Source organism: Gossypium raimondii, chromosome 1 (assembly GCF_025698545.1).
Source record: "Gossypium raimondii isolate GPD5lz chromosome 1, ASM2569854v1, whole genome shotgun sequence".
NCBI classification, from domain to species: Eukaryota; Viridiplantae; Streptophyta; class Magnoliopsida; order Malvales; family Malvaceae; genus Gossypium; species Gossypium raimondii.
This window is the reverse complement of record NC_068565.1, coordinates 38930187-38952153: the sequence shown is the minus strand read 5'-3', so window position 1 is coordinate 38952153 and position 21967 is coordinate 38930187. Positions and strand designations below refer to the sequence as shown.

Genomic DNA, 21967 nt, shown 5'->3' with positions numbered 1-21967 from the left:
TATACTACCAGTGTATCCATCGATACTTTGAATGATTCAACGGGCAAAGTTTTGACATGAGATAACATGAAATTTGAAATGAATTATATTATTATATACTCGAAATATATGGAAATGACGTATGAACACAAGACGTGGAAAGTTTATAAGTATGGAAATTTGATATTTGATGAGCTCATACATGTTTCTTGAAATTCATGTGAAATGCATGACTAACATGTTTGATGAGGATATGTGTTTAGGCTATAGGCCAAATTGCTTTGGATGCATTTTGTATGCTTACCTTAAATGTAAATGAATGGTAAGTTAATTTCCCGTTATACGAACTTACTAAGCATTAAATGCTTACTCTATTTTATTTCCTCTATTTTATAGTAATTCGGAAGCTCATTGGGTTGGAAGCTTGGCGGAGATATTTCACACTATCCATTGACCCATTTCGGTACATATAGAAAACTAATTTTGAATATAATGGCATGTATAGGGTAAATTGGCCAATATTGGCATATAAATGTTTTGGTTGTAACTAGACATTGGAATGGCTTGTGATGAACATGTTTTGATGTATATCTAAGAGATAATGTCATGTTTGATATTAGTGTTTAGTATGGTTGATTGATAGTAATTTTTATAAATATGTCTATGCATTTTTGGTCAAATAGGTAAGTTTGGATATATATGGATTTATGAAGTGATATGTCATGCATAAGACTTGGTTTTTGGCTTGATTTAAATGTCTTATATTGGCTTGTGAATGTGTTGAAGTGTTAATGTAGGTGCAAGGCAAGTTTGGGTAAGAAATGTGGCTTGAAAATGACCTATTTCGTCCACACGGGCAGAGACACGGGCGTGTGTCTCAACCGTGTGTGACACACGGCCTAGCATAATGGGCGTGTGTTTTGGCTGTGTGTCCCCTGCATCTTTAAAATTTCAAAATAGAATGCTCTTAAATTTTCACACAGCCTGGCACACGGGCGAGTGGCTTGGCCATGTGACCCTTGCACCTATTTAATGCTAGTTAGTATGCTCACACGGTCTAACACACGGGCGTTTGGCTTGGCTGTGTGACCCAAGTCAGTGAGTACCCTAATTTGGACACGGGCTGGGACATGGCCGTGTGTCCCTATTTCGAACGCCCACACAGCCTGAGACACGGGCATGTCTCTTGACCGTGTAAGACACACGGCCTGACCACACAGGCGTGTGTCCCCTACACCTTGGAAAAATTTTGATATTTTGTGAAAATTTTCTGAGTACTCGATTTAGTCCCGACTTATTTTTAATGTATATTTTGGGCCTCGATAACTCATATACGAGACATTATGATTGAATTTGATTAGTTTTTGTTTTAAATGCTTAATGATATGAAATATCTGTTATAAGATCTTTAAACTTTGATAATGCTCCGTAACTCTGTTCTGATGTTGTATACGAGTTAGGGGTGTTGCAGACTATATAAAACTTTATATGGTTTGAAGCAAGCACCAAGAGCATGGTATGAAAGAATTGACGGTCACCTAATAGAGATGGGTTTTGAAAGAAGCATCGATGAACCCACTTTATATGTGAAGAAAACTGGTAGTGAAATATTTCCCATTATTTCATTATATGTTGATAATTGTATTCAAAGATTAGGTGCAAGACAAGTTTGAAATGTCAGACCTTGAAGAAATGACATACTTCCTCAGTTTGGAGGTGAACTAAGCTCGCAATGAAATCTTCATAAATCAGAAGGGGTTCGCAATAAAAATCCTTCGAAGATATAGTATGGAGAATTTTAAACCTGCGAGCACTCCCATCGCTTAAGGTGAGAAGCTCACCAACAATGAAAATACTGAAAAGGGTAATGAAACAAGCTACAGAAGCTTGGTGGGATGTCTGCTTTACTTAACAGCATCCAGACCTGACATAATGTTTGTTGTAAGTCTGTTGTCAAGGTACATGCATTGCTGCAATGTGAACCACTACAAAGTAGCAAAAAGAGTTCTTCGATACATAAAAGGAACTCTAGATCATGGAGTGAATTTTATGAGGACTGAAAAGATCAAGCTACTTGGGTATTCAGATAGTGATTAGCCTAGATCCACTAAAGACATGAAGAGTACCTCAGGTTATTTCTTTACTCTAGGATCAAGTGTGTTTTGTTAAAGCTCGAAGAAGCAAGAAACTGTGGTGCAGTCAACTGCAGAAGCTGAGTATGTCGCAACTACAATAGCTATAAATCAAGCCATTTGGTTGAGGAAACTACTGAACAATTTAAATTTGAAGCAAGAAGAAACAACAGAGATTAAGTGTGATAATAAATCTACTATGGCAATTGCAAAAAATCCAGAGTTCCATGGAAGAACAAAACACTTCAAAATCAAGTATCACTTTGTGAGAGAAGTGGAGCTAGCCAAGGAAGTCAAATTAGTTTTGTCACACCCCAAATTCGACCTAGACAATATGGCCAAATTTGGAGTTACTACGTATCATGATTGAAAATTTGGTTTTTGTATAACTTGAAAATCATCATTAACTTTCAAAATCCCAGAATATTCAAAATCATATCTTAGCGTACCATTTTATTAAAAATGTTGATTTTTTTTAATTTCCAAAAGTTATAATTTTCACAGCGGAAACTCCTTAAAAAGGAATAATTGAGAAACATGGTTTGTTGTTTGAAAGCCTTTAATTTTTGCAGAAAAAACGAGTTTCATCATATAAAACATTTAAACAGTATTAAGAAAAATACAAAAATAAAGTTTTAAAATCTAAAACAGTTCAAAAAGTCAAGAGAGTCCAAAATTTATAGAACCCAAATCCCAAAATTTAAATAAAATCAAATTTAAATAGATTATGACATTAACCGAGCTCCCGATTGCACCGTCCCGCCTAAGTCTGAGGACTACCTGAAAATATCAGTCAAATAGAAATGAGCTTTCGAAACTCAATGCATAACAAATAACTTAAAACAGTTAATGAATATCATGCAGATTTATCAGAAACAGATACATAACGGGGCAGAATAGATACAGATATATAATCTTACCCCCAACCGCTACACACCAACTCAGACCATCCCAACACACCATATGGGTATAAAAACACCCATCCAACCCTACATACCACTTAGTGTCGATAGGACACTTTACAGAGTAGCTGCAACTGGGCTGCCAAATAAATAGATGAGGTATCGCCTTTTACAGAAGCACTTCCTCCACATATCATAACCCATGCCAAATATAGAAACAGATTATAACAGATGTCAGACATGTTTCCAAAATACTTGCATAAGATAACAAATATTGAGCATAAATAACAGTTTCTCAGATTTCACATAGCCAAAGTTTACTAATTATATACCGTTTTGAATACTCAACAGATAATAGACTTAGTACTAACAAATGATCGAATTTCATGTTTTATAGCTTATCAGATCACAAACAGACGCCATGGAAGACCTACGATCGATCGAAATGTCATATATAGCCATAGGGGAAAATTTAGAATTTTGGGCCCACACAGTCCTGCACACAGTCTGTCACATAGACACACGGCCTACCACACAGCTTGGCACATGGCCGTATGGCGTCAACAGTAAACTTTTTTGGCTTTTTTCAATCATTGTTTTTTGTGTTTTTCGATACACACCTGGTCTGATTTTAATGCAAATTTACTCCTGAGAATCCATAACCTAAACACGACGTAAAAACATCCATTAAAATGATTTATTGAACCCGATTCACCATAAACGACAAAACTAATTCAACGTACTAACATCAATATTCGACATTAAACCTCAAATACACTTCTTACTTTTTGAAAAATAGTAGTTAACCAACAATTCTAAATTGCCGCGAGATCAGTCGCTTCTCCAACCTCACCTAAAACGCAATTGATTAACATAAGAAACGCTTCCAACCCAACAATTAAATGAGAAAAGAAAGAAAGAAAAAGTAAGGAAAACCCCCACTTACAATACAAAAAAAAAAAGATCCAAGAGCACCCACACAAACCACCGACGCTAAGAACGAAATGCACAGCAGAAGGACTAAGAGCGATGTTGTGAAAAGAAAGAATGAAAGAACAAAAAAGAACAAAGAAAAGAAAATCCAAGAACATCTCTAGAGAAGAATGGCGGCTTGGGGACTTGGAAGAAAAAAAAAGAAACAAGAACAAATTGTGAAAATAAAAAACAACAAAAGCAGGAACATGGTAAAATGGTTTTGCTAAAATAAAAACTAACCCTTTAATTTACTAATTAAAATCCAACAATAATTAAACCCCTACAAATTAAATGGAGTTCAACTTAAACACTAACTCTCCAATTAAGCAGCCCCCAAATATTTAGCAAAACAAAAAGCCCCATTCCCATGCAGAGACTCAAACTAGTGACCTTCAAGCCACATTGAAGATACTGAACCACCGAAGCAAGTGACAACTAACAACAAAATTGAGCCAAAACAAAAGTTAAAGATTTTGGGGCATTACAAGTTCACTATAGTTCACAAGATTAGTTGGCTGACATTTTAGCAAAACCTCTTGGAAAGATGAGCTTTGAAAAGTTGAGTTATGATATTGGAGTTGGAAGCATGGAGGTCAAGGAGGAGTGTTGCGAAATGACCATCCATGCAAACTGCGAGCTCCAAATATGCGAGCTCTACAAAACTGTGAGTTCACCAAAAGTGCGAGCTCACCCAGACTGCAAGCTCACCAAATATATGAGCTCACCAAGACTACGAGCTCACTAAACTTGACAGCTCACATGCGAGCTTTTCACTCTGCAAGTTGCCAACTTGCACTGAAACTGTGATAAATTTTTATTAGACATTTTGGCAGATGATTAGACAGAAACCAACCAATGAAAAAAAAGTTATACGAATCTAATCACTAGATTAAGCCAAGTTGTAATTATTTTATTATTATTTTTAGCTTATTTAAGCTTTATAATTCATGTAATCTGATAAAGAATGAGATAGATGAATGCGGAAGCGGATCGTAAAGTTTGTCAAAGTCGCAAACTTATCCTAGATCTCTAGACGAACTTAAATTGAAATGAGAAACAACAAAAATAGATTAGTTGTCACAAAGGAGAGTCAAACGAAATTAAAATAAAAGAGAGATGAACCGGCTGGTAAAGAGTCCAAAAGAGAACAAATTAGGGTTTCTTGGATGGAAAGAAATCGTCCATGGGCCTTAAGAAAACGCCCCAACTAGATTTGAAAAAACAAAACACAAACGGATTTGATAGAAGTGATTTTAAAGACAAAAGCAAATTGTTTTGTGCAAAAATGTTTGAAACAACAAGAAAATATTAAAACTCCTAATTTTAATGTATTTCTTGATGGAACAAGATAGGAGAACGTCTTTTTTGAAGCAACTTTAACTTAGAACGAAAATCAATAAAATCAATAAGTCAAAACAGCAAGAAACGATAAATTAAGGATATAAAAGAGAAGATGACGTCCTAAGAAGCCTTAGAAACATTAAGAATCCACAACTCCTTTCAATGGCTCTAATTCCCCTTCCAAGAAAAAATCTTGGCAAGAAAAAGCTTGAAGATGGTTCCCACAACCTGAAAATTTGTTAAAACAACTTCTAAAATAAACTCAAGAGCAATTATTGAAGAAAAACTCAAAGAGAATTATTATTAACTCAAAAAAAACATAAATCAATTGTATGTGTATAAGAATGAACATTCATGCTACTTGTAGGCCCCCAAAATAAGTTTTTCTAACCCAAATGGAATAACCAACATGACAACTCATCAAACAAAAAAATAAAATAATTCTAAGTGTGGATTTTTAATGGGAATTCGGTCAAATGAATTAAATGGGCTCATTGGGCTAAACTCTTACATGATGACCCAACTATTAAAATAAAATTGAACCTGTAACTTAAATATTTTACAATTTAGGCCACTTTGATATATTGATTTAATATTCAATTAAATTACTTTTCAAGTTTCAGGATGGGCTTGTAGACATCTTTTGATCCATTTGCTCTCGAAATTTGCTCGTTCAAGCTCATATATGAAATCCAATGCGCCTTAGCAGCAACATTTGGTTTCTTGGACCAAATCAACATTCAGTTTCTTTAAAAGAAGAAAATGAATCTTGATTTTCTTTTTGGTCGTGTGCGCATCTAGTACATTAGTAATAAAGTCTTGGATGGTACTATTCAATCTTACTTAGATTTGCTTGGCCTTCATTGGATTTGAGCTGATCAGATTCATAATCCTTTCGTGTTAATGAACCACTAGTTCATCTTGTTTTCACTCAATTTTTATCTATTTTTGCTTCTGTTTCAATCCTTCCCTTCATCAAATTTCCAACAATATATCGAGATGGTGAGTCAAAGAAACTGGTCTTTTGGTCCTACATTTTCTTATGTGATAACTGCTTGTGGGAGTGGAGGGTTTTATATGGAAGGAATTCAAGTTCATTGCAGGGTGATTTCACTTGGGTTCGGATTGACTTTGTTTATTGGAAGCTCACTTATGAATCTTCATCTGCATATGGGACGGTAACGTGGCCTTGAAGTTGTTTGATCAATTGCCTGACCGGCATTTTAATTTGATATCATGGGATTCAATCATTCCTGCATATTCCGAGAGTGATGTGCTGTCTGATGCTCTTGAATTAGTTAAGAGGATGCATTTCTGCGGTAAAAAAAAAAAACCCTTTAATTCATTCTTTCTTGAGGTTCTTGAATTTATCCAGTAGAAGAGGGGGATATTTCCTTTGGCAGGCAAAGTCAGTCTTTTGTTACGAAAGTAGGGGGATATTCAGTCAGCGCTAATTGATATGTACGCCAAAGATAAGTTTGGTGTTTGTATCTCCTTAATAACCCTCTTTGTGGCACTGTGGTACCACTGAATATTTGTTTGAGATATGGTTTAATGTTTGATGAAGGATTAATGAGATGCTTGCACCCTTAATTCTATGTTCTTATGATGCTTTAATTCTTCATTTTTCTTAAAATATCTGTGTTTGACATATTCTGCATATGTTTTGCCATGGATATAAAATAATGGAATCCTCCCAATGCTCTCCAAATATAGAAATCTTGAAAAAAATTGAGGATACCCCCTCCCCTCAGGCACTCACAGCCGAATCTGCGTGCTCGTGCACTGTTTTGCTATAAAATCTGGCTATTGAATCTGATATTGAAGTTTCATGGTCTCTTATTGATGGGGTATTCAAGATGTTCCCATTCTGAACTCTCTCGCCTGGTTTTTGAGACACTTCCTATTCCTAATGTCTTCTGTTTCACATCTATAATCAATGGATATGCAGAAAACGGGATGGGGAGAGAAGGTGTCAGTCTGTACGAAGCAATGGTGCATAAGGGTCTGATACCAGATGAAGTGACATCTTTACGTCTTTTAAGTGGGTGTAATCATGCAGGGTTGGCCAAAGAGGGAAAGTTGGTATTTAACTTAATGAAATCCTTTTATGGAATTTGCCCAGAACGTTAGTATTTTGCATGTATGATATATGTTATTGTTGGCCTCGCAGGTCTGCTCTGTGAAACTGAAGAACAGACACCAGGAGGGGTCAATTCTGTAAGGTATCTAAGATTTAGGGTCATTGTAGACTTGCTGTTTCATCCAACTGAGAACTTGGGGACAACACTTGAGCTTGTTCCCCTTTTATTTACATGAAACTGAAACCTGTTTGTGAAGTCTGCATCTTCTGCTTAATCTTCCAAAATGCAGTTACTTTAGCTTGAAGCTCTTGGCTTGTAACAGGAAAGAATCTTTTTTCTCCCCTGATTCGCTAATTCAATTTTCTTTTTAGGTAGTTGCAAAAAATTTTCTATGTAGGTATGTATTGCCATATTTCATGTTAAATATATCCCTGCATGCCTGCTTGGTGATATTTCATTTTTCATTTTATAAAATTGAGTTAATATATATATATATATATCTACTTTCCTCTGCTAATTATTTTATCCACTGATATGAATGAGAGATAGATTGTACTAAATACATAACATTTGACTGGTGAACTTTGGCAACTGGTTGAAGAGTAAAGCAAAGAACTTTAAAATAAAATCTCCCTTGTACTTTAAGTGTGGGCATGTAGAAAATGTAGCACCTTAGTCTACTTTTAAGCCAAGACAGATAGCTCTCAAAACCATTCATTTCCTAAACTAATCTGCATATATAAATTAAATCAATGTCTTATTGCATTTATAGAACTAAATCAATCTCCCAAACAAACAAAACAGAACAAATTATGGCTAAATTATTCCTTGTTTCCGTTCTTGGTTTATTGATAGCAGCATATGGAGTTGCAGGAAACGTGGTATATGACAAGTTTAACATACTTGAAGAACTTGAAGACATGGACATTGCAGAAGAAGATACAGACTTTCTTGAGTCCCCATCTTGGACAAGTGAACATGGTGGCAAGGTTCTTGTGAATGTGGATAGCTTTGGAGCAGTTGGAGATGGAGTTTCTGATGACACTCAGGTATATATATATATATATATATATATATATTATGTACTTTTTCCGACTCCTGAAATTACCTTTATGGTTTTTTTAGGACACATTGAAAGCTCTACCTTTATGGTTTGGGCAGTAGTTTGTTGTCGCTGTTTCCATGGGGGGTCTGAAGCATAACAATTCTCAAGGATTGAGAAAATAGATATATATGCATGCTGTCGGGAAATTCATGCTTGGTGTTATTACTTTTAGCCAAATAGAATTTCATTGTCATAGAAGTAAGCTAATTTCTCATTTGATAAATCGGCAATGTTTTCTACATCAGGCTTTTAGAAAAGCATGGGACACAGCATGCTCTACTCGAAAATCAGTTTTATTGGTTCCTCCTGGACGTCGTTATTTAGTTAATGCTACAAAGTTTAAGGGGCCATGTGCAGAGAGGTTGATTGTTCAGGTAATTTCAGTGTACGTCAAGCTAAACACATGAAATAACATCTCATTTATCTTTATCCATGTTAAATGATCTTGGATAATAATTCCATGTTCATAACTTCATATTACTTTTTAACTTTAATAGCAGTCATATATATATATATATATTATACATTTGTTCTTAAATCATAATCATTATTGTTATTATACAGATTGATGGAACAATAGTGGCCCCAGATGAACCCAAGAATTGGGACCCAGATCTTCCTAGACTGTGGCTTGATTTTTCTAAGCTGCAGGGAGTAGCATTCCGAGGAAAAGGAGTTATCGATGGATCAGGCAGCAAATGGTGGGCAGCTTCTTGCAAAAAGAACAAGTCAAATGTAATTCTTATGATTCTCTTTAAAATTCTTTCATGCTCAAGTTACGAGTCAAACAAATAGAATGTAACATGTATTTCCTTTTCTGTTTGCTTTTTCTTTGGCAGCCTTGCAGAGGGGCACCGACAGTAAGGCTCTGTTTCCACAATTATAAAACTCATGCTTCCAATAAGTAGCATGCCATGATTGTGCACTTGAACTAGCAAAAAATCTCGAATTAGATTTAATATATGAGTTTGTTGCAGGCACTGACTATAGATTCAAGCTCATCTATTAAGGTGAAAGGCCTTACTATTCAGAACAGCCAACAGATGAATTTCGTCATTTCAAAGTCTGAAGCTGTTCGAGTATTTGGTGTTAAAGTCACATGTCCTGGAGACAGTCCAAACACTGATGGAATCCACATCACTAAATCAACTAATATTGTTCTTCAAGACTGCAAAATAGGAACAGGTTGTTAGATCTTTTGTCTTTCCTAGCAAGATTGGTGCTTTTACTTTCTGATATTTGTCTCTTGTTTTTATTTCATTTTTAAGTTTTGTTTTACACTTTCTATTGGAAAAGAAAAAACACCAAACAAACAAAGCCTAACAATGAAGCTGAAAGGATGTGTTAAAAAAATTATAATTCAACTTATTACATGTGTGCATACTGACTGGTTAAACAATCATGCTTACTGTATATGAAATTCAGGTGATGATTGCATCTCAATTGTCAATGGTTCATCGACTATCAAGATGAAGAGAATATATTGTGGACCAGGACATGGAGTCAGGTATGTTCCGAACTTCCAGTTAGATTCTATTAACTAATTCTACCGACTGTATCTAGATCTACTTGACAGAGACACATGGTACAGTGTAAACTAGTTATATGTTTCATTTCTTTCCTTATTCCTATTTTATGAAAAACTTGGCCACTTAGCATTGGAAGCCTCGGGGAGGATAACTCGGTGGGCATTGTCACAAACGTGGTCTTGGATACAGCATTACTCAGGGAGACTACGAATGGTGTCAGGATTAAAACTTGGCAGGTATTTTGAGGCATATCTTGTAAACCTAGCGTCGTTTATCAACAAGAATAAGCATTTAGCCAGTATTAGCAAAGTAGAAAGTAGAGGACTATATGGGGCTTCAGTTGTGAACATATCTGAAAAAAAGACAAGTTGGTAGCATACTTTTAACATTTAGATGCTGTTTAGGAGTAAGATATGAGATATGATATTTGCTTGAACACAATTTGTAGTTAGAGACACTTCGGGTTTGAGAATGACATCTGTCTCTTTGTGATTCTTTGATATAGGGTGGTTCTGGTTATGTTCGTGGTGTGCGTTTCGAAAATGTGAGGATGGAAGATGTTGCTAACCCCATCATTATTGATCAATTCTACTGTGATTCACCAACAACCTGCCAAAACCAGGTGCGTAATCCAAGTTACTCAGTATCTGTATGATGATTGTATTAGAGTCCCGATTCTTGAAAGAGCCTCTCATCCAATTAGAATACTGCTCGCATGAATTCATTGTTCTTTTTTTATTTGTTAGACATCAGCAGTGCAAGTAAGCCAGATTGTATACCGAAATATTAGTGGGACAACGAAAAGCAAGCAAGCAATCAAGTTTGCCTGCAGTAATACTGTTCCCTGTAGCAATTTAGTCCTAAGCAATGTAAACTTGGAGAAGAAAGATGGCACAGTTGAGACCTACTGCAACTCTGCACAAGGCTTCGGCTACGGGCTTGTTCATCCTTCAGCCGACTGCCTCAGTTCCCAAGACAAAGGCTTTATTCTTATTGACAGGAAAGACAATGCTCAGCTTACCGAACCCACTGGAGATCATATTATTCACACTGAACTCTAAAGCTCCCTGTGGCATATGAAAAATGATGGCATAGTATTACTGCACCAAGAGCTAACTAGCACAGTTGAGGCCGGTGAGGTTTAAGTCACGAGTCAAATTTTTATTGGAAATAGCAGATGTCATTATTCTTAGGACTATTATTTGGAAAAGTGGCGGTGGAGATATTTAACTCCATGAACGAAATAAAAATGCCTCAATGTGTTTCACTTATTTATTTTTAATTCTTTTTAAATATTAAGAACACATGATGTTTCTTAACTCCATTTGCGGAACTAAAAATGTCAACTGCTTATCCTGCATTGAAATTAGTCCAGACAATATAGCAAGGATATGTAAAATGCAGTTAATGTATGTATCTAGTTACAGTGAAGAAGAAAGATCAATTTAATTAGATTAACTTAGTAAACATCTTGAGGTGAGAAGGGCTATGCCACTTTGTCCAGTTTGTTACTTGCAACACAAGTAAACAGTCCCTACAGAAGGCGGACTTCAAAAATAATACTCCTTATTTTTTATGAAAACAAAGCCTTTAAGATAAAAATTCGAACCAGATTCTTGCCCCTTATTTTTTATGAATTTGTTTCTGAAGCTGTCGCTATTTGATTTTTATTTTTTCTTTATCAAACTCACTACTCCCTATTTGTTTATTATCTCTCAACTAAGCATTTGATTTTTTATTTGGTTCGACATATAGGGTTAGGTTGAGTATTTGGTATAATAGGAGTTTAGTTTTTTTATTGTTCAAGTAATCTTAAAAATTAATAGGTATCTCTATTTTTTTAAATAATTTATTATACCCTTATAAAATACCTATTAATTTTCTGATCCTGTTTATGGAGTTTAATAATTCTATTGATAGCGTACTAAATATTTTCTCATATAAATTGTATAGATGATTTTCTTTTTAGAATTTTGTGGGGTGAAGTTTGACATATATATTGATCTTGTTTTCAATAGTTAGGATTGTTGAATTTGTGAACTTTTACGGAGCAAAGTAAGATTCAAGTTTTTCAGGAGGGTTCATTAATTTACGCTATTTAAGGTGAATTTTATATATTTTTTTATTTTATTAACTTTTAATGTGACATGTGAGTTTAAATTTTTAAATATTATAATTAGTGTAAAATCAAATTTAATTTTATGATGAGAGAAATTTAAGAAATAATACGAACAATTTTAATTAAATAAGGTATTTATAGTGAATAAATATTAAAATGAAGTAATTATGTTCCTCGTACAACCATTAGCGACTAGCCCAAGCAACACCAATATAAACAATTCCAACACCAATGGAAGAACATGTTTGATGATTGTTATCAATAATAGTGGCCACTATGAACTACTATAAATTAAATCCTAATTTTAATCTGTATATTGTAATAGTAATTTAATTTTAAATAATAAATATAATTTAATATGAATGTATTTATTTTAAAAGTAAATCTTAATTTCAATATGTATATAATTGTAATTGTAATAGTAATTTAAGTTATAAGTTTATTTTATTATTACTATGACTTTATCTAACTATTTTTTTCAAATTAATAATGTTTTTTATTATAATTATAATTATCATAACATTTTTCTTGCTTAAAGTTTATTAAGTAATAATTCTTTTTAAAATTAATATAATTGTAACTTAAATTCTAATTATTTTAGGGTGAATATTGTATATGCTGGTACTTCTTTATTTCACAAAAAGCTTTATGTTTCTCTTCTTCTTCTTTTGTTAAATGCCTATTTTTTAATATTTTACTATACTCTTATAGGACACTTATCAACCCCAACCTTCTTGGTAGAGTCTAAAACTTCAATGGCACTATACCAAATATTTTCCTTATTTTTAAATTTGTTATAACAACTTCTATTAAATTATAATGATCATAATTTCTATTTTATTTTAAAATTTTAAATTAAATATTATAATTACTTTTAAGTTTAATTAATATGATAAAAATAATAAAAGATATTTCCTCATTTCAAAACTTTTTCTAAACTTGTGTTTTATATAGATAGATAGTTTATTTCCATATTCCTGAGTGTTATTTTTTTAAATATTAGTTGAGACGACTTTAGCTGATTTCAAATAAATGAGGTAAATTGTGGCATAACTGAAATGATGAAAATTAGTTTACGTACATGTGATTTGTTTGTGTAATTAGCTAAAACATATCTACTTTATTGCTACATTTTTACACAGAGTTTTGATTGATGTATATTTTGTTTTGTTCTCAATGGTTAAATGAAATAATTGTATTTTTTTCAAATATATATATATATATATATATAGTAATTGAATATAAATTATTTTATTTCAAAATTTTAAAATGTTGCTTAACTTCATATAAATGGTTTGATGTAAATTAGGTTGGATACATGTGAGTTGTTGCAGTTTATGGGGAGGATTCACACTATAGATGAGGGATGCATTTCTCTCCTTACAATTTATTTTTTTATTATTATTTATTTACAACCTATCTATAATCTATAATATACATATAAAAATATGAACGAATCAATATAACATTTATTATTCATTATATTATTCAATTTTTCATTTTAAATAATTTTTATTTTTAAAATTTATCATATTTATAAATAAAAATCTTGATTTTACTAAATTGATTGGTTTAAAATATACTTAAATAAGAAAAATGACCATACTTATAAATCAAATTTTTAATTCTATTAAAAGACGTTTATGAAATGAATTTATATAATGATATATTTGGCATTATTATGTTTCCATTAACAAAAAAAATATAATAATAATAAAAGAAGTTGAAAATTGTAATTAAGTAATTATACAATATTATAAAAAAAGTATTTTTATACAAAGATGAATGGCATATTCAGCATTCTAATTTAAATATATATATACATAAATTTTATATTAGAGAAACTAAAACATATAATAAAATATTAATTATCATGCAACATTCTAATTAAAATTATATAAAATTAAAATTGGAAAATCTAAACATATAAAGAAAAATATATATTAATTATCCCAATTTCTTTTTTATCTATTTTGTTTCGTTTATTTTTTTCCTTATTGAAACGTTGGTTTGACATTAATAATCATATCTAGAAAAATACAAAAATATAAAATTATACCAATTTACTTGTCTATGTGTTTTTTATATCATGAAATGAAACAAAATCATAAAACTGAACACTTTTATAAATTGAAGAAGTTGCTGCTTTAACAATGAGATAAAAATCAATTACAATTTATATTTATTATGAACAATTAAATATTAAAATCAATATTTAACTAAAAATTAATTAACAATGAATTAATACATAATACTATTAAAATTAATGTATAAATTTGGAACTAAAATGAAAAAATAAAAATAGGCGTGATATTGTATTATCTCATCATTAATTAAAATAATCTTTCATCTTTTCCAATGCCGTTTTGGTTTGAATATAATTTGATATTATCTCTTCAAAAACAATCGCTTCAATGTTTCATTCTTTTAAGATAATTCTAATTTATTAATGCTAACAATCTCAACTCTTTTACAAGTATTTTTTTTTAGATGTTACATGATTGAACATACTTAACTATTGGATGCTATTTATAGAGCTAAACTTAATTTTTTAATTGTTATATAACTATCGATTAAGTGATAATTACTAATAGATAAAATATTTTCTCTTTTTATACTTAGAATTATTCAAATTAAAACTCAATTTTACATCAATTTTTAATTGAGTTACCATTCTATTTTACGTAAACTCGTGCTTTTATATGTATATATATTATAGATAAATAACTTTATATTTCATATAAAAAATTTTATGAATAGTATCTTTTATAATATAATTCAATATATTAATTATATATTATCTACAAATTATTATGGTCAAATTATTAATTGTTAAAAAATAACAATTAAATAGTGAAGAGTCTAATTTATATCAAATTTTTTTTATAGATTTTACAAATGCTTTAACAACGATTTCAAATTTTTTTATAGATTTTACAAATGTTTTAACAACGATTTCAAATTTTTTATTAGCATTATATTTGAATTATCAAAATAATTGATATATGCTAATCAATTATTATTTTAAACAGTTACTTTGCATTATATGGAGTGTGCCTCACATTTTTTTTGGCTGAATTAGAGTTGACGTCCTAACGATGCGACCACCGACGTCACAATGAGAAGATTCACCAAATCTTGATGAGGCAACAGCCACGCCACGACATGGCGACGTGTCATGCAATTTTCTCAATTTTCTTCTTCTAGTCAAATTTTGATTATTTGTCCCAATTGAACTCTGATTAGTGCAAATTATTTTAATATTACTTGACCTACGAATTTAGCTTATAAATAGACACTTTTCTACCCTAGAAAGATTGAACTCATTACACATTTAGGTATTTGCTTTTGGAGATTTTGTGTTTATATTTAGAAGGTTCTTATTTTAGATTTTGGGGTTTAGTTTTATCTCCATCTTTGTACTATTCATTTTTGTCGTTATAGTGAAATTATTTTTGCCAGTGATTTTTTATCTTCTTCAAAGATGTTTTTCCATGTAAAATATTTGTATTTGATCTTTTCAAATTCTTCGTTATTTTACTTGTTCGTTACTTAATCAGGTTTATCCCCAACAAACTTGTATCAAAGCTTGGTCGATTTCCACATTCAATCCGTTTAGAGATGACAACAACAAGGTTCGACATTGAGAGTTCAATGTCATCACAAAATTCAATCTGTGGCAACTTCGGATGATGGCAATACTAACCTAGAGCGGTCTAAAAAGGTTGCTACAGGGAAGAAGCCCGTGGATATAGAACAGTCAGAATGGGAAGATCTTGATGAGAATACCTTGTCTGTAATTCAGTTATGTCTCTCGAACAATGTATTGTAGGAGGTGTTGATGGAGAAAACGACATACATCCTAGGAAAAAGGTTAGAAATCCTTTACGCTACAAAGTCTCTCGCTAACCGATTGGTGTTAAAATATCGGCTATACATGTTCTGCATGAATGAATGTGAGCACCTTGGAGGTCACATCAGTCAATTTATTACTCTTTTGAATGATTTAAAGAATGTTGAGGTTTAGATTGACGATGAAGATCAGCCTATTCTATTATTGTGCTCTTTACCCCCTTCATACTAGTCTTTCAAGAAGACCCTGATTTATGGCAGAAATAATCTCTCATTCGGGAATGTGAAGGGTCCTTTGTTGAGCAAAGGTAAACTCGACAATGGGTTTGGTTTGAATAGCAAGTCAGAAAGGCAAGCCTCGGTTTTGATAGCATCAAGGAAGTAAGACAAGAGATGTTGCTATTGTAAGAAGTTAGGTCACGTCAAGGCATATTGTTACAAACTGCGAAATAAAAGGGCTGTTGAGAGCAACGAGGAAGATTTAGCTGGTGCTAATTTGGCCAATGATAAGGGTGATGATTTCTTTTTGGTGTCAAAAAGCGAAAACTCTAAGCTTACGTCTGAGTGTATCTAGAATCCAAGGTGTTATTTCCACGTATGTCCCAATAAGGACTAGTTCTCCATATACAGTTCAGTTGAATGTGGAGTTGTGTGTACGGGCAATGGTTCACCTAGTAAGGTAATCAGTTTTGGTACTGTTTAGATCAAGATGTACGATGGGGCAATTAGGACACTACAAACGTCGGGTATGTACCTGATTTAAAGAGAAATCTCACATCCTTGGAAAATTTAGACTTGAAGGGTTGTAGAATTAACATCGAGTCAAACAGAATTAGAGCATCTCGTGGGGCTTTTGTTTTGATGAAAGGTAAAATGATTGACAATCTTTATGTTTTGAAAGGATCAATGGTGACCGGTGAAATAGGATGTCCCTCATCTATTAAAGAGTCAAAGTCGACTTGTTTGAAGCGGAGACAACTTGGTCATATGAGTGAAAAATGTATGATAGTTTCGTATAAGAGATTCTCTTTTGGGTGTAGGTTTTGAAAAGATAGACACTGCATTCGTGAAAATTAGACTTGAGTCAGTTTTGATTTGGCAATACACAAGTCAAAGACTAGGGCCATGTTTGGTTCAATATAATGTCATAGCCATTACAACTCTATTCCGTGAGCCCACCCTAAACACCTATTTGGTTCAATGGAATACGGCCTATGTAATAAAATTGTTTGATTTCTATTATGTTTCCTCACCAACGATTATTGATTCGGTGTTTAAGGAGACATCACCGCAAAAACGCTCCTCTCTCACATCATCACAATCACCTTCATCGCTGGGCAAGGTAAAATATTTTCTCGCTCCGTTCCTTCCATATTTCTCTCTCCCAATTTTCTGCCCTCTTTTTCTGCTTTCTTTTTCTTTCTCTCAATAGAGTTTTTCTTTTCCTCTCTTTCGTTTTGTTTTCTTGATCTATAAAATTCCATCAATTGTTGGAAGGAGCAAAAGAGGAAAATTAAATCAAAATTAAATCAAAAGCATAGGCAAAAGCGCAATGGTGGAACTTTATGATTGCCATGATTTCTGTAGTTTTGATCTTAGCATTTTGCAGTGCAGATAACAGCAGATGAACAGGCTGCCGAGATTAAACACTTGAAAGAGGAAAATGAACAGTTCCTCCTCCACAGCTCTTCGAGAACTGTGGGGGGACCTCGAAAACAAAGCCAACGATCTTAGCAAGCTCCAGAAAGGCAAGCCAAACGAGACCCATTCTCAGCTTTTTTTTTTTCTTTATTTCCTATTTGCTTTCAAATATTACGATTGAGAAGCCCTATAGTTTTATTTATGTATTTGTTGAATGGCCTCTCGCCAGATATAGCCAAGAACCATCAAGTCAGGAAGAAGTACACTATTCAGTTAGGAGAGAACGAGCTAGTCCTCAAGGTTTCCTTGGGTTTTCGTTATTTTGCTGACTGAATTGATTGATTAATTATTTAGCTTTCAAATGAGTTTTGATGATTATTAGTTCTTTTGCTGGAAAAAAAATGTTATTAGGAGTTGGATTTATTAAACGAGGATGCAAATGTGTACAAGTCGATAGGTCCAGTGCTTGTGAAACAAGATTTAGCGGAGGCTAACGCCAACGTTCGTAAGAGAATTGAGTACATCTCTGCTGAATTGTACGTTTCCTTTCACATTTTATCTTTTGATAGTATTATTTTGCCGGGACATTTTGAGGCAATGTTAAGCACTATGATTCAGATACAAAGTCGGGGTTAGGGTGGTGTTCGGATTATGAGTTTTTACTGTAAATGAGTGGGTTTTCAAATGTGGTTTCCAAACCCGAATTTTGCGACCCAACTAAAATTCCAAATTAAGCTAAGTTGGTTTCATTTTAAGTAGTATCTCGTTCCATGCGGATATATTCCCATAATAACATGTTTGTCTGGGCTTCAGTATTAAAAGTCGATTTCTTATTTATTTGAAAGTAGAGGGTATGCTTCACCCTGATCCTTCTAGAGTTGTAACCTGATGTACTTCCTCTGTTACTTTTTTCTTTTGACATGCTTAAGCAGTAACCTTGTATCTGCATTTTTTTTAATCTGCAATGTGCATCATGATATTGTAATTATCATTCCATAGTTGCATGTGTATGAACTTTAAGACTTTGTTTCTGTCAACAGGAAGCGACTTGATGGATCTCTTCAAGATTTGGAAGAGAAACAACACAGCAAGAGAGAAGCGGTTGGTTTTCTTTCTTTTAAAGTGCTTTACTTGTGCTGTTTTGATGCCTATATAATTTGTCTCTATTTGACTCTAAACAACACTGGCACAACATGTTTCTGAATTGTGAAAGAATTCTATTGTGTTTAATTAAACAATTGAAGGCTGTTGGATAATCATTCAGAGGCATGATTATTTATGACATGAAAATTTTGACGTGAGACTAAGATTGATTGTTAGTATGGTTCAAAAGCATTAAGCAAGGTTTGATTTCTCCTGCTTGCTACTAAATCCTTGTTACAAGGGTTTTTGGGTCTTGATGAGTACCTGAAATAGGTGATATCATCGGGGTGCTAATTTGCTAATACTCTGTATGTCTACTTTTGGGTCCTAGCTTGCAGTATTTACTCAGTTGGCTTTGCCTGATTCATCAAGGTCCAATTTCATTTAAATTTGTTCTTATTTTAAACTTCTTTGTTGTTTACAAGTTTGTTGGTTTGCCTTTTGCATTCCAGAGACTTAGCTGTTAACATCTTGGATTAAATTTCAATCTTTTTTTCTCTAAAAGACCATGGCCATTTTACAAACTGCTTTTTACATGGATGCATCTTGCCGTTTGGCTTTTATGAAAGTTGCCTACTTGCCTCCTGGTAAACTAGAATACAACAATCATATAAGTTCCTGTTAAAGCCACAAGATATGAAATCAAAGTGTGTTTTGGTATACTAGAAAATGTCGATATGAAATCAAAGTGTGTTTTGGTATACTAGAAAATGTCTTTTTCCGTTTAAGTTGAACTCTAAGAAGATGTAATTAGATTTATAAGCCATATTTTCTTTGCGCTCTTTTCTACCCCCTCTCATGCAACGTTTCTAATTTATAGTTTGCAAAAAGTTGCATCATGAGTATGCATTTCTTGCTAAGCCTAACAAATGCTAGTATTGAGTAAAAGCAAAAATTGAATTTGATCCATTGGCTTTGTATGCACTAGATATTGAAGGTGCAGCAGAGGATTCAATCTCATCAAGCCAGAAAAGCCAAGGCTTAGCCCATCTTCATATGTTTTGCCTTGGTGAACACTATCATTCTAGTGGCATGATATTCTATGACCCATAGTTGTAAAATCATGATTGCATGCCTTGGTTGGAGCTGTAATCGAATGTTCTTGAACCACAGTTGTAAAAATAAAAATTGCAGAACCCATTTCTGTTTCCATCTTGTTTTTACTTTAATCTTACTCCTCATTCTCTTCTGCACTCCATCAATTTCTAGAACATAACAAGAAAGAATAAAAACTCATTTCTCAACAGTTTCAACTCTCAATCAATTTCCAGAAGATAACAAAAAATCTAAAACTAAAACTCATTTCTTAATAATAGATCTATAAAATGTGATTTGGAGAGGGAAGCTGTCTTACCCATTTTTCTTACAGATAACAGATAAATAAAGGGGGAAAACAAGAAGATGAAAAAAAAAGCTGAAATCAGTGGTTTTTGGAGCAGATGAAATAGTGGATGATGGCACTACCGGTGGTCGACTGTCGCGTAATTGATTCCAATTCATGTTAAGAGGAAATATTAGATGAAGAAGATGAGTGGTTAAGAGTGATGATGAACTTTAGAGGGAGGCACGATAAAAAAAAGAGAAATAAAAACACTAAAAAATGATATTAAATTTTCTATAATTAGGTGGGTGTTAAATCACTTTTAAAAATAATTTTTTTTAAATATAAATAGATGCATTTTTTTAATATAGTATGTAAATAAAAAATACCCGAAAGAAATTTTGAACAAATTAATCTTTGAAGTATAATTTATAAAATATCTCTTGATATTAATTTTATCATAATATTCTTATTTTATTATTAAATCTAATTAATTTAGATATACAAAACATGTATTAATAAAATAAATAATATTTATCTAGTTTAAGTATGTTGTAATAGCATAAGGAAAAAGCAAAAAGACTAGAATACCTTTAGCAAATTTTTTTTAGGTAGATGATTATTATTATTATTAAATTTTAATAGGATTAAAAATAATAACTAATTTAATCATTTTAAATATAATTATTATTAAAATATGAATTAATACATATTACCACAGCTTCGATCTTTTTCAATAACATCATCACGTAGTAAATCAAAAAAGCTCAAAGTTATGTCTCTTTCTCCTTCAAGTTTACCTACTACTGTACCGGCGCGAATATGATCTCCACCAGACATACGTAAAGCTTTAGCTAGTACACAAAAGTGCATACTATGATTCTTCTGTCTATCAATAACTGTGTGCATTGAGCGATGGATGTGAAGAAGAAGATACAATTACTAGGGTTATTAACGAACAATGAGTGAATATTGAAAGAAATGATTCCCTTTTGTGAGAACCTAGAGTAGCAGTTCATTATATATGATATAGCTCTTTTTTCTTTTGAATTAGAAATATCAATTTTTCAATTAGAAATAGTGATTTCCCCATGTTGTGTAAAATCCGCACTGAAAAAATAGAAAAAAGAAAATTAGAAATAGTGATTTCCCTATGTTGTGTAAAATCCGCACTGAAAAAATAGAAAAAATAAAATTTTCTCCTATCATATATAATGAACTGCTACTCCAGGTTCTCAGAAAAGGGAATCTTTTCTTTCAATATTCACTCATTGTTCGTTAATAACCCTAGTGATTGTATCTACTTCTTTACATCCATCGCGCAATGCACGCAGTTATTGATAGACAGAAGAATCATGGTATGCATTTCGTGTACTAGCTAAAGCCTTACATATGTCCTGTGGAGATCATATTCATACCGGTACAAGAGTAGGTAAACTTGAAGGAGAAAGGACATAACTTTGGGCTTTGTTGATTTACTACGTGATGATTTTATTGAAAAGATCAATTATGTATTAATTCATATTTTAATAATAATTATATTTAAAATGATTAAATTAGTTATTATTTTTAATCTTATTAAAATTTAATAACAATAACAATAATCATCTACCTAAAAAAAATTCTGCTAAGGGTATTCTAGCCATTTTTGTTTTTTTTTTCCTTATGCTATTACAACATCATTCCATTCAACCAAACACAAGAATACTATTACAGTTCTATTCCATTCCATTCAACCAAACAATTGAATTACTGATTACAGCTTTATTTCATTACAACTCTATTTAATTACAGCTCTATTCAATTATAGTGAACCAAACGTACCATAGAAGTCTTCTAGCTTC

General features: G+C 32.4%; 2 protein-coding genes and 1 long non-coding RNA gene across 15 annotated transcripts; 2 read left to right on the top strand and 1 right to left on the bottom strand.

Moving 5' to 3' along the window:
• The first annotated feature begins 6071 nt into the window (after positions 1–6071).
• On the top strand, positions 6072–11366 carry LOC105785784 (probable polygalacturonase At1g80170). 12 transcript variants are annotated; one of them, XM_052633730.1, is made up of 12 exons: positions 6072–6331; positions 7281–7414; positions 7503–7554; positions 8272–8462; positions 8764–8892; positions 9083–9253; positions 9358–9378; positions 9496–9703; positions 9944–10025; positions 10175–10283; positions 10553–10669; positions 10794–11366. In XM_052633730.1, exons 4-12 carry the CDS (start codon positions 8334–8336, stop codon positions 11106–11108), a joined length of 1281 nt encoding a protein of 426 aa, XP_052489690.1. In that variant the 5' UTR covers positions 6072–6331; positions 7281–7414; positions 7503–7554; positions 8272–8333; the 3' UTR covers positions 11109–11366. The 12 variants fall into 12 exon arrangements, with proteins under 12 accessions (XP_052489690.1, XP_052489682.1, XP_052489678.1 ...); XM_052633722.1 differs by having other exon boundaries at positions 6433–7414; XM_052633718.1 differs by having other exon boundaries at positions 6423–7414.
• A 5847-nt stretch (positions 11367–17213) lies between these two features.
• Positions 17214–19952, top strand: LOC105785785 (prefoldin subunit 6). 2 transcript variants are annotated; one of them, XM_052633694.1, is made up of 6 exons: positions 17214–17360; positions 17633–17766; positions 17889–17959; positions 18071–18195; positions 18700–18760; positions 19731–19952. In XM_052633694.1, exons 2-6 carry the CDS (start codon positions 17682–17684, stop codon positions 19785–19787), a joined length of 399 nt encoding a protein of 132 aa, XP_052489654.1. In that variant the 5' UTR covers positions 17214–17360; positions 17633–17681; the 3' UTR covers positions 19788–19952. The 2 variants fall into 2 exon arrangements, with proteins under 2 accessions (XP_052489654.1, XP_012467397.1); XM_012611943.2 differs by having other exon boundaries at positions 17221–17360; positions 17628–17766.
• LOC128042447 (uncharacterized) lies at positions 19681–20401 on the bottom strand. The gene is made up of 2 exons (XR_008197940.1): positions 20157–20401; positions 19681–20007 (listed from the first exon to the last, which is right to left on the bottom strand). It is a non-coding gene; the product is annotated as an uncharacterized LOC128042447 (long non-coding RNA).
• Positions 20402–21967: the final 1566 nt, after the last annotated feature.

What these genes read in the sequence shown, in the direction of transcription:
- LOC105785784 (XM_012611941.2), top strand. Translation starts at nt 8,166, where the DNA reads ATGTCTTATTGCATTTATAGAACTAAATCAATCTCCCAAACAAACAAA. An exon ending in GAGTTTCTGATGACACTCAG is followed by an intron (nt 8,463 to 8,763) that starts GTATATATATAT and finishes TTTCTACATCAG; the next exon opens with GCTTTTAGAAAAGCATGGGA. An exon ending in GGACCAGGACATGGAGTCAG is followed by an intron (nt 10,026 to 10,174) that starts GTATGTTCCGAA and finishes TTGGCCACTTAG; the next exon opens with CATTGGAAGCCTCGGGGAGG.
- LOC105785785 (XM_052633694.1), top strand. Translation starts at nt 17,682, where the DNA reads ATGAACAGTTCCTCCTCCACAGCTCTTCGAGAACTGTGGGGGGACCTC. An exon ending in TCTTAGCAAGCTCCAGAAAG is followed by an intron (nt 17,767 to 17,888) that starts GCAAGCCAAACG and finishes GCCTCTCGCCAG; the next exon opens with ATATAGCCAAGAACCATCAA. An exon ending in AGAACGAGCTAGTCCTCAAG is followed by an intron (nt 17,960 to 18,070) that starts GTTTCCTTGGGT and finishes AAATGTTATTAG; the next exon opens with GAGTTGGATTTATTAAACGA.